Raw genomic sequence first — 17,981 nt, forward strand, 5'->3', positions numbered from 1 at the left:
TGTGTAGGTATTCCTGTTCATTCTCTGGAGTTCTGGATTGTTGCAGTGTGATGTGGCTCATTTAAGTCGTGTCTTGAAGCAGCTCTGTTTGTGTATGGTGGGGTGGTTGCTATTGATGTTAAAGATTTGGTCCATGTGTGTAGCCATCCTCTTTACTCAGGTCCGGAATTCGCCGTTAGTCAATCTCAAATGGATTGAGTGTGGGGATCTGCTAATCAGGTGTTTGAGTTTCCGTTGTAATTCTCTCGCTAGCTTGTGTGTAAGTCTGCCTGGTAAGGAGACTATTGGTCTGAGTGGTATTCCAGGTTTGTGTATCTTGGGAGTCCATACAAGCAGGGGGTGTTTGAGCCACTTGATTTCATTCTGATGTAGTCAGTGTTAGTGAGCTGTCCTGCATGTTTAAATCTTTTGAGTGTCTGGGTTATCCTGTTCCCTCACTGTGGTGTGGGGTCTGACGCTACAAATTTTCGCTAAGACCTTTCCTAATATTTATTAATGATCTAGATCTTGGTGTGCAGGGAAAAATTTCAAAGTTTTCAGATGACAAAAACTTGGAAGAATTGTAAACTGCAAAGAGGACAGTGTAAAACTCCAGAAGGACATGGACAAGTTGATAGAGTGGGCAGATATATGGCAGATGTGGTTCAATGCAGAGAAGTGTGAGGTGATGCAGCTTGGTCAGAAGAACATTGAAAGACAATATAAAATAGGTCATGTAGCTGTAAGGGGGTGCAGGAGCATAGGTACCTGGCTGTATATGTACACAGATCATTGAAAGTGGTAGGACCGATAGAGAGCAGTACATAAAGCATATAGTATTCTTGGCTTCATTAATAAGGGCATGGAGAACAAGAGCAAGGAGTTAATGTTGAACTTATATAGTATGCTTGTTAGACGGCAGCTGGAGTATTGTGTACAGTCTGAGCAGAACATTATAGGAATGATGTGAACACATTTGAGAAAATGCATAAGCAATTTATAAGAATGGTTCCAGAGATGAGGGACTTCAGATATGGAAATGATTGAAGAAGTTGGAACTGTTCTGCTTTTGAGGGAAGAAGGCTAAGAGGAGATCTGATAGAGGTTTTCAAAATCGTGAGTGGACTGGACAGATTCGATAGGGAGAAACTGTTCCCACTCATAAAAGGAACAAAAACATGAGGGGATAAATTTAAAGTAGTCTGCAAAAGAAACAAGCATGAAATGGGGGAAAACACGTCCATTCATTGAGTAGTTTTGTAATGGAGTGCACTGTCTGAATGTGGTGGAGGCAACTTCAATTGAGGCATTCAAAAGGATATTGGATGATTATTTAGATAAAGATAATATTCAAGGAAGGGGGAACAAAACAGGATTTTGGCACTCAATAATAATGCTCATTTGAAGAACAGTTGCAGGAATGATGGGCCGAATGACCACCTCCTGTGCTGTAACATTTATGTGATTCTGTGGTAAGCGAATTTTCAAATTTTAAGGAGCTAGAACTGCTGCAAGCCTGAAAAACCAAACATTATAAATGACCTTTCAGCAATAAATAAGGTAGAAATTCAATTTAGGTGGGCTTATGACTTAAATAAAAGGAATATTTCATTAGGTTTTAACCAAGTGATTCCATTGTATCAGAACCTGCTGGGTAAGTTTCCCACTGCCTTTTGTTATGTTATTCATCCATTCCTTATATGCACATTTACGGTTTCTTTTCTGAGAATAGAAGAAATCTTTCCCCATAAATCCTTTAAAGATTTAACTATGAAAACCTATTGTTTTGCACGAAATACTGGAGTTAGCAGTACGAAATGGCAATTACCTTGTAACACAGAATACACATTCTAAAATACAACAAAACTGTATATGAGGGCTGAGATATTTTTGTAAGATAAATCCAGTGATGTTGGCACATCTATTCTTTTCTTGTTTACTTTCTCTGCTCTTATTGAACAGTGGGAGACTATTTTTGTTGGCTTTGCACTTTTGATTAATTTGTATTCAGGAAAGTCTGTGTCCGTAATAAACAATTTTCTTTGTCCTATTTAAAATAGATCAATTCAGTTTGGTTGTGGAAGGATCCTATTAAGATAAAATGGCACAATTAGATTAATTTTCTAAGTCTCATTAAATGTTCATTAACAACGTCATTTACACAGATGTCCTGTAGTCAGACAGTCACCATTCTTTATTTAGAATTCATGGAGATTTAATAGTGTGGAAATAATAAACTATTGCAATGAAATGCATATTAATGAAGAAAATAGCAGTTACAGAGTTAACAGTGAGGGACATGCACGGCTGGGAATATTCTGCAGAAGATTTATGAGTCTAAAAAGTGATTGATTAGGATTTTTTTTTAGGAAATCTATTCATAGAAATGATTCAGTAAGAGAGAAAGAGTATTCAACGGTACCTTAGTTGAGGATTTTACATTCTGTGATTTTGGGAAAGTGACATGATCAGTGCCATGACTAATTTGATATAAAAATTGCCAGAATAATGTATACATGGGTTTTCTATAGTGCCTGTAAGACAGTCGGTGAAGGCAGAATTTGATTGATTGTCACGTGTACTGAAGTACAGTGAAAAGCTTTGTTTACAAGGAGTACAGGCAGATCATAGCAAGCAAGGATGTACAGATCAAAAAGACTTGGACAGAGGCATACAGGTTACGTTGCACAGGGTGTGCACTAGGCGAGATCAATGTTAGCAAGATCAGCATTATTTGAGCCTAGAGACTCCATTCATCAGTCTGATAACAGCTGGGAAGAAGCTGTTCCTGAACCTGCTGGTGCGTGTGTTCAGGCTTCTGTATCTTCTGCCTGATGGAAGAGGTTATAGGAGGTCATTACCAGTGTGCAATGGGTCTTTGATGATGTTGGCAGCCTTTCCGCGGCAGCGAGCCGTGTAAATGGAGTCTGTGGATGGAAGGTTAGCTTCCGTGATGGTCTGGGCTGTGCATACCACCTTCTGTAGTTTCTTATGGTCCTGGGCAGAGCAGTTGCCATACCAGGCCGTTATGCACCCAGACAGAATGCTTTCAATGCTGCATCTGAAGAGGTTGGTGAGGGACCCTATGGACATGCCAAATTTCCTGAGCCACCTGAGGAAGCGTCATTCTTTAGATTTGAACAAGACCAGTTTAGTTTGGTCAACTTGTGGAAATTGCTAAACTTGTAACGTAACCTGGTGAAATGTGTCCCTAGTCTGGGCAACAATTAAATAAAAGTGTGCTGTATATACAAAATATTTGCAAACTTGCACAATTAAGCCCCAGTTTTCACATTGCAGTGATATTGCCAGATTAACAAACCCTAAATTGCACCCCTCAAACCCAGCATCTCTGTTTAACTTGGAAGGATTGAGGGCGGTCCATTAGTCACTCATGCACAGTCCTCAGAGGCAGCTATCCATTTAATGACAGGCTGCCTCCACAGAAATCGGATTCTGGGGGCTCTCTTGCCTGGAAGCTCGAGTGTACAGATTAGACTAGGTAACAGCAGGTCTGTTCTCAGTGCATGACCTTTGAGTAGTCAGGAAAACTCTTCTGGAGATCTTGGATGCCCATATAGATGTTTTCCCAGGATACCTTGGGGGTGGAGGTCACAGGTCTTTTGGGGGTGCGTCAGCTGTCCTTTGGGGTGGGAATTGGCGATCATTTGGGGAGAGGTCAGGTGCCCTTTGGGACAGTTAACTATGGAGAAGGTTGTGTGAAAGGCGGAACTATCCAACTTGCCAAGATCCATCAAGAAGTAGCTAAAAGCATCAACAAGTGGAAGAACTATCACCAGTATCAACCTGTCAAAAAATGTCAAAATATGTTTTTATTAATGAGAATGCTTTTCTCAATAAAATGTAGTTTGGAATATAGAACTATTAAGTAATAGAACTATATTTTTTTCTCCACTGTGCCTGGTTCTTGAGTTTACAGAGTGGGTGAATGGGGAAAGTGGTGTGTGGCAATAGAAGGCACTAAGTTTGCACTGGGATATTGGAGCCATGGGGGATGGTTAGAGGGCCATAGGGAACGATAGGAGATATGAGGGAATATGGGGACAGCTAGAGGGCATTAGGTTGCATGGGATGGCATGGAGAGTGTGTGGGGGTGAGGGGGGGTAGTGTGGGGAGTGAGTACAAGGGGTGAGAACTGGAATTGTTTATATTTCTAACCTTTGGAGACTCAAGGTACTCCTTTTGATCTGGACCTTTCAGACCATAAGACATGGGAGCAGACAGAGACCATTGGGCCTATCAAATCTGCTCCACAATCCTGTGCAATCGTGGCTGATCTGATCATCGTCAACTCGATTTTCCTGCTTTATCCCCATATCCCTCGATTCCCTTAATGATTAGAAATCTATCTATCTCAGCCTGGAATCAACTTAATGACCCCTGTGGTAAAGAATTCCACAGATTCGCCACCCTCTGAGAGAACAAAAATCCTCACCTGTCTCTTAAATGGACACTTCTGGTGGAAGTAAGGCACTCTTTGCAGTTTGCGGTTGTGAACCATAAAACCATAGAAATGGTACAGCACAGAAGGTGGCCAATCAGTCCATCTTGTCCATGCTGACCCAAAGACACCCAGATACCCATTCTAATCCAATCTTCCTGCACATAGCCCATAGCCGTGCAGCTTACATCACTTAAGGTGCAGATCCAGGTATGTTTTTGAATATTTACGGGTCTCTGTCTCCACCACCAGCTCAGGCTACGACTTCCAGACACCGACCACCCTCTACATAAAAAAGTTTTTCCTCACTTCCCCTGTATTCCCTCTGCCACTTACATTGAATCTATGACCACTGTTTTTTTGAACTTTCTGCCAACAGAAACAGGTTACTCTGCCTGTTCTATCTCTATCCCTCACGATTTTGTATACCTCAATCATGTCGCCCCCCCCCCCCAAACTTCCCTGTTCCAAGGAAAGCAACCCCAACCTGTCCCATTTCTCCACGTAACTACAATTCCCTAGCCCTGAAAAAGCCTGCTTGCATGTAAAATGTCCACACAGTAAGTCCAAACTTATTAGAACCTGTCAAGTTTTGTCAAGGAACAATTAAAACAAAATGTGGAATTGAAAATAAATGGTGCTAGGTATTTTGGAGTGCCTGTTCACATTATCCATGTACAATTTGTGCTGCATTACTGATTTCTCAAACTCTTGAATGGAAACATTTGTTGATGTAAAGGATGAAGCACAAATGAAATGAAATACTTAAGGGATTAGGTAAAGCAGTTTGAATGAATTGGATTTTTTTTGTCTTGGTCGGTCTATTTTTCCAATAGTGCCAAGACCAATAGACTGATAATTTTATTTTCTGAGTTATACCCGTGCTGGACTATAGTTGCTTTGGCATGGAGAGGGAAGTGCAAAGGGTGGTGGCTCAGGGATATGAGTTAGCGCTAAGCAAGCACAGGAACTGTAAAGGATGATTGGAGGTATGAGGGAGCCATGGGAGACAAGTACATTGGTACAGGGGTTGTAAGGGTCCTTGGTGATGGGTCAATGGATAGAGGAGATATAAGGGGTTATGAGAGGTGCATACAGAATTATAGATTATCATAGGAGATATGAAGGGTAATGGAGGTGGGTGCAATTGTATAGTATCAGTTGGCATGGATGGGACATGGAGAGTGAAGGGTGCAGGAGGGATAATTTATGATTCAATCTTTACTTTGAAACTTTGAATGCAGTGCTGAAGTTTCCAGTCAGGCTTTCTGCCCAGCCAGCCTGAATTTGCAACTGTTGACTAAAAGTATTTGTTTGTGTCCTTCTTCAGCAGCTCCATTACAGCAGAAAAAAAGGCAACTGCTACTGCTACTCCTAACAATAGTAATAATACAGAATATTGCAGTCTGAAGCATGTGTACAAGTCTTTAAAGCATTTGTTCCTATTGAATTATTGAAAAGTTTGGCTCTGGAAATATTTTGTATTTTGCAAAAAAATGACAGTCAGCAACTTTCCCAGAATTGAGGACTATTTTTCACTTTGATATCTGACTAACATACGTTCTGTACTTGGACTGATTTTGAATGTAAGTGTCTATTTATATGCTCAAAGATTTATGCTTGTTTTGTGATGCACTGTAGTTCAGAGTATGGTACCTCAAAACTTGATGTAAGACCAATGTATCTTTGAAATTTTGTTGTCACCAAGGTCCATAGATACAAAATTAGCAAGTAGGGGTAATATGAATTGTCAAGTGAAAAGGTACATTAACATAATGGGCATCTTTGAATCAGTTAATGATGTATGAATACTACTGTGTTATAGGATCATGCAAAGGAACAGGGCATTCGGCCCATCAGCTCTAATGATGGATGAAGGAAAAAGGAATGCAATAATATAGAAAATGCTAATAGCGTCTGACTCGGCCATGTGGCATTTTTTTTAATGACTTCTGAATACTTGTATGGCATTGCTAAAAGCAATATAATAATATGCTTTATAAATGTGTGCTACTTTGTCCAGCAATTAAATGATATAGTGAATTATGAAAACATAAAGTAACTGATTACTGCTTTCAACCCTTTTGCAATTGAGTTTTTACATGTGTATATGTTGATACATCAGCTTAAACAGACAACTCTTAAGTTTTCATTATATTGCAATAAATGTCAATGCATATAAATAGGGATGATCAATAAGGATATATGTTTTGCAACTCAGTTTGTTTTGGTTTCTTCTGCTTCATGTTAAGCTTATTAATATAGTTGCTGTGAACACAATCCAGTATGCAAAATAGTTAGCAAAGTGACTAACTTACCGCTGTTTTATTTGGACCATATAGTAATTTTCAGTATTTTTGTTCATAAATTTCCATGCTTCATCATATTTGGAAAGTTCAACATACTCTTGCCTAATGTTAACAAAGAGATGTTATGAGTAAGTCTCAACAATATAAGAAATCTAAGTTTCTGTTTGCTGTCCGCTTTAATGTAAGTCATCTCATTGGGAATAAAACTATAGTGTGCGTGTGTCTGTTTGTGGTGATATAATTTACCTGCTTGTCCTGGGAATAGATGAATGACCAATAAAATGAATAGATGAATGACCACTTTGACCAATAAAAAATGAAACGACTCAAATAACATTTCAAGGAAGAGAGAAAAACTTGGACCTGTACAGTGGCTTGGGGTGTCCCAAATTGCATAACAACCAAAACATTGTTTTTGAATTTTAGGGTCATATTTTCACAACTGAGGCAAGTTGTTTGTGAGAATTTTCTGACTCTGATTCAGTATAAAATATCTCGACGTGTGCAATTTTCACTCCAGCCAAATTGAGTGCGCTGCTGAGTGCCAGGCCGGGCTGGGTAAAAGGTCCACCCTGGTGTTCATTTCCAGTTATTTGGTTACATTTCAGACTTTCTAGCCCTCAGTCCTTATACTGCGTTATCCCCTACTCACTCATCATGCCAACTCAATGCCAACTCACATTTATTTAAAAAAAAGCTTTGTGTTCCTTTGACTTTACACAAACCTGAACAAAACATAGCAGTAAAACAATAACAGAAGCTTTAAGAACTTGACAACCTGTTAACCTTGTGCAAAAAGTATTTGAGACATTGACAAAAGAGATCAAACATAAAATAACTTAATATAACCTCATAGAGATGTCGGTCAAATGAAATCAGCACTTCTCTGCACCTGTATAAATTTTTTGATTTGGTTTATTATTGTCACATGTACCAAGATACAGTGAAAAATATTGTTTTGCATGCTAACCAGACAAATCATACCTTACATAAGTACATTAGGGTAATAGAACAGAATACAGAGTAAGGTACAGAGGAAGTGCAGAGAAAGATCAACAGCAACATATGAGAGGTCCGTTCTTAAGTCTGATAACAGCAGGGGAGAAGCAGCAGGCAGTGTAGACAGAGTCAGTGGAAGGAATGGAAGTCAATGGTTTTCACGATGGACTGGGCTGCGTTCACAACTCTGTAATTTCTTACAGTCTTGGGCAGAGCAGTTGCCATATGACTCTCATAATCTTGTCAGAAGAAATTAGACTCTGAGCCAAGTCCTGTGTATCGTGGAGAAGTTAGTAGATGCCTACCTTCACAATGGAGGTGCTCAGATTGGGAGTGAAGGGTGTTGGCTTGCTATCCATACCTCTATACTGCACTAATGCAAATTTGGGTATTTGGAATAAGGCCAAGGATGCCGCAATTGGACGCTGCCCACCATTTCCAAATGCTTTCTGTGTCAAAATGAGCCCACTGTCACTATTGCAGTACGTTGAAATGTGGCACCAATTTACATAGCAAGGTCCCCAGTCAGCGAACAGATAAGTGTCGTTTTTGAACTGTTGGTTGAAGGATACATTTTTGCTAGCACACCAGGATAAACATCCTTGGTCTTCAAAACAGTGCCATGCATTTTTTGAAATTCACTTTGATGTTAATATCTTATCAAGATGGAACATTTAAGAAAAGCTAACTGTAAAAATGTTGTAGACAATATGAGTGGCTGAATAGAAGTTAATGCAGAAGAGAAATGTTCATCAGTCATTACCGTAAATCATTTTGTTTACTCCTTGGTTTAATTTATATTATTTCAGGAAATGTTCACTTACCTTTCTACTGAATTAAAGAAGTTGGCTGAAGCTCATGGTGAAAGGCTTCTGGAGACTTCACACAACCCTATATCTTTAGGTAAAGTTGATTTTTCTCTTTCTTTGAAACAAAGGTAATTTTTGTGTACTTTTCACTGAACTCTGTTAATTCAAAAGATTTTTTGAAACATTTAAAAAAAAAATAAAGTCATTGTGCAATTTAATCAAATTAATGTGTGTAACCGCAGGAGATGGGGGAGATACTAAACAAGTGTTTTGCACCGGTGTTTACTGTGGAGAAGGATATGGAAGATAGAGGACGCAGGGAAATAAATAGCAACATCTTGAAAAATGTCCATATTACAGAGAAGGAGGTGCTGAACGTCTTAAAACACATAAAGATGGATAAATCCCTGGGTATCCCTAGAACTCTGTGGAAAGCTAGAGAAATGATTGCTGGGTCCCTTGCTGAGATATTTATATCATCGATAGCCACAGGTGAGGTGCTGGCTAACGTGGTGCCACTATTTAAGAAAGGTGGTAAGGAAAAGCCAGGGAACTATAGACCGGTGAGCCTGACATCGGTGATTGGCAAGTTGTTGGAGGGAATCCTGAGAGATGGGATTTACATGTATTTGGAAAGGCAAGGACTGATTAGGGATAGTTAACATGGCTTTGTGTGTGGGAAATTGTGTCTCAATAACTTGATTGAGTTTTTTGAAGAAATAACAAAGAGGATTGATGAAGGCAGAGTGGTAGAGGTGATCCATATGGACTTCAGTAAGGTGTTCGACAAGATTCCTGGTTAGCAAGGTTAGATCGCATGGGAAAGAGGAGAACTAGCTATTTGGATACAGAACTGGCGAGAAGGTAGAAGACAGAGGGTGGTGGTGGAAGGTTACTTTTCAGACTGGAGGCCTGTGATCAGCGGCGTGCCGCTTGCATCGGTGCTGGGTCCACTGCTTCTTGTCATTTATATGAATGATTTGGAGTTTTAGTTATGCAGATGATGTTTTATTTAGCAGATGATGCTAAAATTGGAGGTGTAGTGGACAGTGAAGAAAGTTTCCTCAGAGTACAACGGGATCTTGATCAGATGGGCCGAAAGGCCAAGGAGGAGCAGATGGAGTTTAATTTAGATGAATGTGAGGTGTTGCATTTTGGAAAGGCAAATCAGGGCAGGACTTATACACTTAATGGTAAGGTCCTGGAGAGTGTTACTGAACAAAGAGACGTTGGAGTGCAGGTACATAGTTCCTTGAAAGTGGAATAGCAGATAGATACTTGCCTTTATTGGCCAGTGCACTGAGTATAGGAGTTGGGAGGTAGTTGCGGCAGTACAGGACATTGAATCGGCAACTTTTGGAGTATTGTGTGCATTCTGGTCTCCCTGCTGTAGGAATGATGATGTGAAACTAGAAAGGGTTCAGAAAAAATTTCCAAGAATATTGCCAGGGTTGGAGGGTTTCAGCTATAGGGAGAGGCTGAATAGGATGAGGCTATTTGCCGTGGAATGTTGGAGGCAGAGGGTGACCTGATAGAGGTTTGTAATATCATGAGGGGCATGGATAGGGTAAACAGGCAAGGTCTTTTCCCCAGGGTAGGGGAGTCCAAAACTAGAGGGCATAGGCTTAAGGTGAGAGGGGAAAGATGTAACAGGGACCTAAGGGGCAACTTTTTCACGCAGAGCGAGATCCGTGTATGGAATGAGCTGCCAGAGGAAGTGATGGAGGCTGGTACAATTACAACATCTAAAAGGCATCTGGATGTGTATATGGATAGGAAGGGTGTAGAGGGAAATGGGCCACGTGCTGGCAAATTGGACGAGATTTATACAGAATATCTGGTCAGCATAGACGAGTTGAACCAAAGGGTCTGTTTCCATGCTGTATTTTTTATGACTCTATGACTCTAAATATGGCTGCTCAGGAAGCCCTATTTTGCATAACGTCAATTAAAGGTAACAAATAATTTCAAGTCTGTTTCTTATGTTCTAGCTCTGATGAGTGCAAAATGAAAACCTTCAACTTGTAGTCTCCTTCTATCAATGTTTATGTTTAGTACCACCAAGCATTTACTGTGGTCATTTAGACTAAGAAGCTTTGATTTAAGAGGTATCAAGCATTTGCAAAGCCAACCTAGGCATACAGACAAATCAAGTGGCAGAATTTGTTGCATAAGTTAAAATTTTGAGTTACTATTGGTGCAATTTACAAATGATTTTTTGGGGTGGTGTCAGTAGTTAGTCATTCAGTATCCATTATTATTGAGAAAGTGTTTGACAGAATTTTAAGAAAAGCTTTTACCGGAACAAAACAAAAGTAAGATTATTCTGGAAATGTGAAATAAAAGCAGGTAATACTGGTGAATATGCAGCAGATCAGCCAATCATCTGTATAGAGATGAGCAGAAACAGTGTTTCAGTTCGAAAATGTTTCAGCAGAATGAGTGTGATTGGAGCATTGTTCGGTATTTACTGTTTTTTTAGCACTAGAGGTCACTATAACACAACATTGAGCATTTTCACACAGTTTACTCAGAGCCTTGATTATAAAAAGCAAGACTTGTATAACACAGCTCTGGACTGCCCGATGGGCTAGAAATCTAGTTCCAAAAGTCTGATTCAGAACATGCTTTACTCTGTTATTAACCTTCATTTGTTTATTCGTCACAATTCTTACAAAGCATTTACAAGTTTACAATCCATTTGAAGGATCTAAGTAGAATCATAGAATCCTGACAGTGCGTATAGAAGCAATTTGGCCCATCAAGTCTGAATGGATCCCCTGTACAGCATTCCACCCTATTCCTGTAACCCTGCATTTATCATGGCTAATCCACCCAGCCTGCACACCATGGGGCAATTTAGCGCGGCCAGTGCACCTAACCTGCACATCTTTGGACTGTTGGGGGAAACTGGAGCACCCGGAGAAAAACCACATGGGCAGGGGGAGAATGTGCAAACTCCACACAGACATTCGCTCAAGGCTGGAATTGAACCCAGGAACCTGGCACTATGAGGCAGCAGCGCTAACTGCTGGTAATGGTTATTAGGTAATAGTTATGAATGTTGCCTGAGCCCTAAGATTGCATCTGTACCTCAAATCAGTTAAGTACTCGCAGTGATAAATATAAAATTAACAAATATGTTTTGAACTTAGGTGTTCATAATATTATGATGCAGTCCAGTTGTTCAACATAAAGACTTAACTTCTTGAATTACTGTTTTTGAATGTTAAAGTAAGGCCAATGTAAAGCAACAAAATGCTATTATAAATCAAAACAGCAAGTGCAGGAGCAAATTAGCAGATCTGGGGACATCTGTGGAGAGAGGAACAGAATGAATCTTTTGAGTTTAATTTGACTCTTCTCTGGAACTTGAAATGTTAACTCTTTTCTTGTCTCAATAGATGCAGCCAGAACTGCTGAGTTTCTCCAGGACATTCTGTTTTTGCTTTAGATCTCCAGCATTTTCAGTATTTTGATTTTATATTATGAAAATGCTATTACTGAATCATGTGACAGGATCCGCAGGATTTTTAAACGTTATGTTCGATGAAATTTTGATCGTAAACCCATTTCCTCCTTTGTGATTTCAATGAGAAATTGAGAGCAACATCGCAGCGAGTAGGCTTTGTATCTATCTCTTCTCATTCATGGGATGTGGGCATCACTGGCAAATCCAGTATTTGTCATCCTCCCCTAATTGTGCTTGAACTGAGCAGCTTGCTGTGCCATTTCATGGGGCAGCTAAGAGTCATAATACAGAAGAGGCTATTCAGCCCATCAAGTCTGTTCCACCAAAAGTATACTGCAACCTACACTAGTCCCACTTTCCTGCACTAGGCCCAAAGCCTTGAATGTTATGACGCATCAGTACTTTTTCTTATGTTTTATCCAAGTATTTTTTCCTGCCCCAGCCACCCTCCCATGCAGTACATTTCAAATTCCCACCAGCCTCTGGCTGAAAACATATTCTCTCAACTCCCCTCTAAACCTCCAGCCTTTCACTTTAAAATTATGCCCCTTTGTTAGTGATTCTTTTGTTCACCCTGTCCATGCCCCCTCACAATATTATGCATCTCACCATGTCCTCCCTCCACCTTCTCTGCCCCAGAGAAAAAGAAATCGAGCTTATCTAGCCTCTCTTCTTAGCTAAAATGCTCCATCCTAGGCAACAACCTGATGCATCTTCTCCCAACCCCCTCCAGTGTAATCACATCCTTCCTATAGTGTGGTGACCAGAACTGCACACACTACTCCAGCTGTGGCCTATGCTGAGTTCTGTATACCTCCAACATGAATTCTCTGCTCTTATAATGAATGCCACACTGATAAAGGCAGGCAAGATGTATGGCTTCTTAACTGTCCTATTCATCTATCTTGCCACATTCAGTGGTCTGTGGACAAGTACCCCAAGATCCCTCCGCTCCTCTGAGCTTCCTAGTGTCCTGCCATTCATTGAGTACTCCATTGTCTTGTTACTTCTTCCAAAGTAATTACCTCACATTTATCAGGGTAAAATTCCAAGTGCCCATCTGAGCAATCCGTTAATATCCTGCTGTAACCTAATACTTTCTTCCTCACTGTCAACCACCTGGACAAATTTTGTGTCATCCGCAAAATTCCTTATTATGACCCCATATTCTCATCTACATCATTTATAAATATCACAAAGAATAAGGGACCCAGCATTGATCTCTGTATTACATCACTGCACATTGGGCTCCAGTCACACAAATAGACTTTATCACCAACCTCTGTCTCCTGTCACTAAGACAATTTTGGATCCAAGTTGTCCTGAATCCTATGAGCTTTTATCTTTTTTATCAGTTTCTCATGTGGGACCTTAACAAAGGCTTCACTGAAGTCCACATAAACTACATCAATTGCCCTACCCTCATCGAAACACTTGGTTACAATCTGAAACATTTCACTAGATTTGTTAGGCATGACATCCCTTTGACAAAGCCATGCTGACTATCCCTGATCAAACATTGCCTCTCTAAATAGAGATTAATTTAACATTTAACGCTCTATCAATGTCCTCTAGCTGCATGCAAAGATTATCCCCTTGTTTTCTAATAGCTCTGCTCTTCACTATTTTCTTACTAATGGTTCCTTACTAATGATGTTAGACTCACCAGCTTATAATTTCCTGGTCTATCTCTACCACCCTTCTTGTAAAGTGGAACCACATTAGCTGTCCTCCAACTCTCTGGCATCTCCCCAGTGGCCAGAGCCAATTTGAAAATTTGGGTCAACACCCCGGTAATTTCTTCCCTCATCTTCCGCATCAACCTGGGATATAATTCATCTGGACCTGGGCATTTGCCTGACTGTTTCCCTAATTATTCTCTTTCACTTGATGTACTTGTAGAGTATCTTGGGATTCTCCGGAATCCTGCCCACCAGTGTTTTCTCCTGATTGCTTTCTGGAGATCCCCTCCCCCCTGTACTTTCTATACTCCTCTAGGGCCTCTGTTGTTTTGCTGCTTTTGTACCTGTTATATGTCTCCCTTTTCCTTTTATTCAGTTGTAGAGTCAGTCCATTGCTGAGGGTTTGGAGTTACATCTAGGTTAGGGTGGACTTTCATGATCCAGATACACTTTTAAAAAACATTGATGCTAGTTTCACGGTATCATTACTGAAAGTAGCTCTACAATGACAGATATATTAATTGAATTTCATCAGCTGCCAGTGTGGGATTTAAATCGATGTTTCCAAAGCATTAGACTGGGCCTTTGGCTTACATAGTCCAGTGACTCTACCACTATCTTGCCCTTTTTATTTTAAAGAAACCATTTTCACGTTCAGATTTGTCTGCTCTACAAATTAATTACTAAACGCGTTGCGACATTTTGAGCAGCCACGATACCACCTTCTCAGTGTAAACCTCTGACTAAGTTTGGTGAAGGTGTTGCCTCAATGGAGCTGCGAGTGGAAAATATTTTCCAGTTTTGAACATAATCTAAAATGTACTACAATTAGAATTAACATGAAAAACTACGTGACTTTGATCTATTCTGCACTCATAATGCTGACTCCAACTGACTTGTGGCTTTTTCAGTTTTAGTATGCAATTATCAACCCATCAATCCTTGCAAAATGTCCTTGCTTCTCAATCTGTCACCAGCAGTATTATCAATGAAGTGGGCGATGCTGGTCTAATTTTCCTCCCTCCACAAGTGACACTTATTTTGCAGCTGCTAGTCCTTCCAATTCAAGTGCTCATATCTGGAAAGTGACTCAATTTATTTTTTCCAAACACAACAGTAATAGAGTAAAAGCTCTACCTATGCTATTTTTGCCTTAGATTGTGTAAATGTTATTCCAAAGTAATTATAATTTGGTGACATCACAATACCAGTTTAATTGCCATATAAACATTCATTGTAGCATGATATCACAGTTGATAATTTTACTATTTATAACTTAGCCATGATTAGTTTTCTCCATTTGTTTTAATGACTAATTTGATTAACCCCCTTGAAGACTGAGTGGCATTTGTTGTCCGTAACTGGTGCACTTGCAGTGTCCATGCCAGCTTTAGATTGGAAAAATTATGAGAGGTACATGCTGACAACGTTAGGGCTGAACTGTAATGCCCCCTGGAGGTGTTTTTGGTGGCGGTGGTGGGGCAGGGAGACAGGGTAGTTTAGCAAGGCAGGATATAATGGGGTTGGGGCAGGGGAAAATCCTTCTTTTCCCTGTTGTCTGCCTTGATTGAGTCTAGGCTGGAAAAGCATGTGGACAACCTTCCCTCCTTGCTGCCAATTTGAGGCCCTTAAGTAGGCAATTAATGACCCTTCTATGGTGTCATCTTGCCACTGCTGGTATTCATCCAGGATTTGCCATGTGGGAACCCCAAAACTCAAGTCCTATTGAGGTTCTTGCAGGGCCCTCCATGATAGGTGAGTCCATTTGACATCAGGCATTCAGCGGCTGATTGAAAGAGCCAGCGTAGGGAAGGGAGGGAATCCTGCTGGGAGCCACCCTCCCACACATTCTTCTAGCTATCCTCCTCTTCTACACAGAACCCATTCTGCGACACCCATCCTGCAATTTAATATGGTGTGCCTTCATGAATGTAGGCAATGTGGGGGTTTCAGACTCTGCAGCCAGTGGCTTGCACTCCGATTGCCTATATTAAAATTCTGCCATCAGTTACATGGCCATCTACAAACCACGCCCTGAAACCGGGAAGGTTGAGTTCTGCACATACATGAGGAGGATATATTTAATGTTTCTTAAGAGGCACCTCAAAAGGCATTCACCTACAAAACAACACTTTGTTATTTGAATCATAAAGTGGTTTATTTCACCGAAAATGCTTGCCACCATGTGAAGAATGGTGAACACATGTTACTGTCAAGGTTCTTTAAGTAAATAATAAATAAAAGAAAGATTTCATGCTATTTGTAGTTATTGACAGCTGAGGTGAGTTCTGATGTAAGGTTGTGGCCTCGATTGTTTCCCTCCCCAACGCTGCTATCAGACCCCCTATGTATCGCCACCATTTTCTGTGTTTATTTTATGTCATACTTGGCTCTTCCTGGCACAGCACACGAAGAGGGATCCTGGTCTATTCTTTGAGCAGACTCCAGCAGTCCATTTAATCAGCTGCTGTTTAGGCCTTCCTAGACCTGGTTATGGAGACGTGCTGCACGCTCTACTCACTTTAGCTGAAAATGACAATTGGGCTAATAGAGTGGCATGGATGCAATTTACATATTTAAGCAACCTCCCATCTGTTTCAAGTCTAAAAACTGCTCACCCATTTATATTTTCTAATCAACCTGTTCAGAGGTGTGACAACACAACTCTGGATCAGCTGGACTTTAATCCTGGTCTCCTGGCTCAGTGGTAGGGACACTACCACTGCAACACAAGACCCATTAATTAATTTATTTGCAGATTGCTTCAGGTGACCCTTGGGCATGAAGAGGTAGCCAAGGTCCCTCTTCCACCTCATCTTCAATCACTTTATTCAAGTGAGTATTGGACAACCAGTAATTAAAAATCCTTGGTGCTCATTGTCAGGTAACTTATTTCTATTTTAAAAAAAATAATTCTTGAAAATTCCCTGATTTATTTACCCAGCAAATTCCTTAAGAACCCAAATACTATTTCTTGTCGCAATGTAATGAACGGTGGGCATACCCCTTTGGTGATGCTGTGTCTCATTTGTTATTTGTCAGTCATCTGGAGAAAATTGAGTTACTTGTATTCAATCCCTGTCAGAGCCTGTGACTGACAGTTCAAGTACAGGAAATTGGTTCTGTTTAAGCCCACTCTCTGTTCTTTTGTTACCATCTCCTGCACTGCAGCTGTGTTTTTTAACTGATATGTTTGGTATTGAAACACACATTATTTGGTTTATGTGAAGCTCTCACTATATGGCCACCTCGTTGTTCCTTGATTTTCTACTTCTTTCAGCAATGTCCTTGAAAAGATTCCATGAACACAATGATAAGGCTGTCACACAGCTTGGATCTATGCTTTTCACCAGACTAGTATCTGGAGCCAGGTGAGTTGATGAGTAATTCACAACCTTAATGGACTTATTGATTGACTTATGCTTTGTTTTCCTTTTTATATGAGGAGCATGAAAAACTCTGTTGGATATGTGAGCTGCATACACTCATATTTATCATTTGAAGTACTCACCTCACCTTGCATATATGCTGAAGGATAATTTTTTAAAAACGGTCTCCACCTTTGTTTTTGGACTTTGTTGCCATATTATTCAAATTTTAGATTTTGTCTGTGGTGCAATATTTCTCAATCACATAGAACATGTATGGAAATAGAGGTTGGCCTAGTTCCACATTGTTTCTTTCTTTTGTCTCAGAGTTGTTCCTGTTGGCTCAGAACAAATTATAAATGGCTACACTTTCCAAGGATTTATGTCACACATTAATCGTTATCCATGCCCTTATTTGAACGCTGCTTCAGCAATTGGAATGAAAAGACAAGATGTGGATCTTTTTATTAAGAAACTGGACAAATGCCTCAAGACCCTATTGAAAGAGAAAGGCATTTCAGGAGCTGAAGAGGACATTGAAAAAGAAACGTCAGCAAATATTGAAGACGATGATACAGCAGAATTGATAGAAAATGTTCAAATTGGTCTAAAAATTCCAACAGATATGGTAGATCATCCTGTTTGATACCCCTTTAATTGGCCAAGTGCTCCAACTCAATCCAGGGGTGAATTTGCAGAAGTGCCTGACACAAAAATAAAACAAAAAAACTTACATTATTCTCACTTCTTAAATTTTTGTTTTCTTCTTCTTTGGCATGAATAATTGTTGATCGGCTTAACAGGGAATTACGTTATGATTAGGAGTAATTTCTGAGGAGTGACAAAACTGTTTTCTGAGTGATAAAATCAATAAAATGACCATTGGGGTATGAGAGATAAA

The 17,981-nt window shown here is 40.1% G+C and overlaps 1 protein-coding gene across 1 annotated transcript in view; it reads left to right on the top strand.

The window, feature by feature from the left end:
- Positions 1–17,981, top strand: part of LOC109932554 (O-phosphoseryl-tRNA(Sec) selenium transferase) — a 40,818-nt gene extending 22,837 nt beyond the window's left edge. The window contains exons 6-8 of the mRNA XM_048592179.1: positions 8,559–8,652; positions 16,993–17,083; positions 17,408–17,981. Of these exons, the coding sequence (XP_048448136.1) occupies positions 8,559–8,652; positions 16,993–17,083; positions 17,408–17,726 (504 nt within the window). The 3' untranslated portion in view covers positions 17,727–17,981. The remainder of the gene's footprint in view (positions 1–8,558; positions 8,653–16,992; positions 17,084–17,407) is intronic.

This window comes from Rhincodon typus, unplaced genomic scaffold (assembly GCF_021869965.1).
Source record: "Rhincodon typus isolate 14 unplaced genomic scaffold, sRhiTyp1.1 hic_rhity00000753, whole genome shotgun sequence".
NCBI lineage: Eukaryota > Metazoa > Chordata > Chondrichthyes > Orectolobiformes > Rhincodontidae > Rhincodon > Rhincodon typus.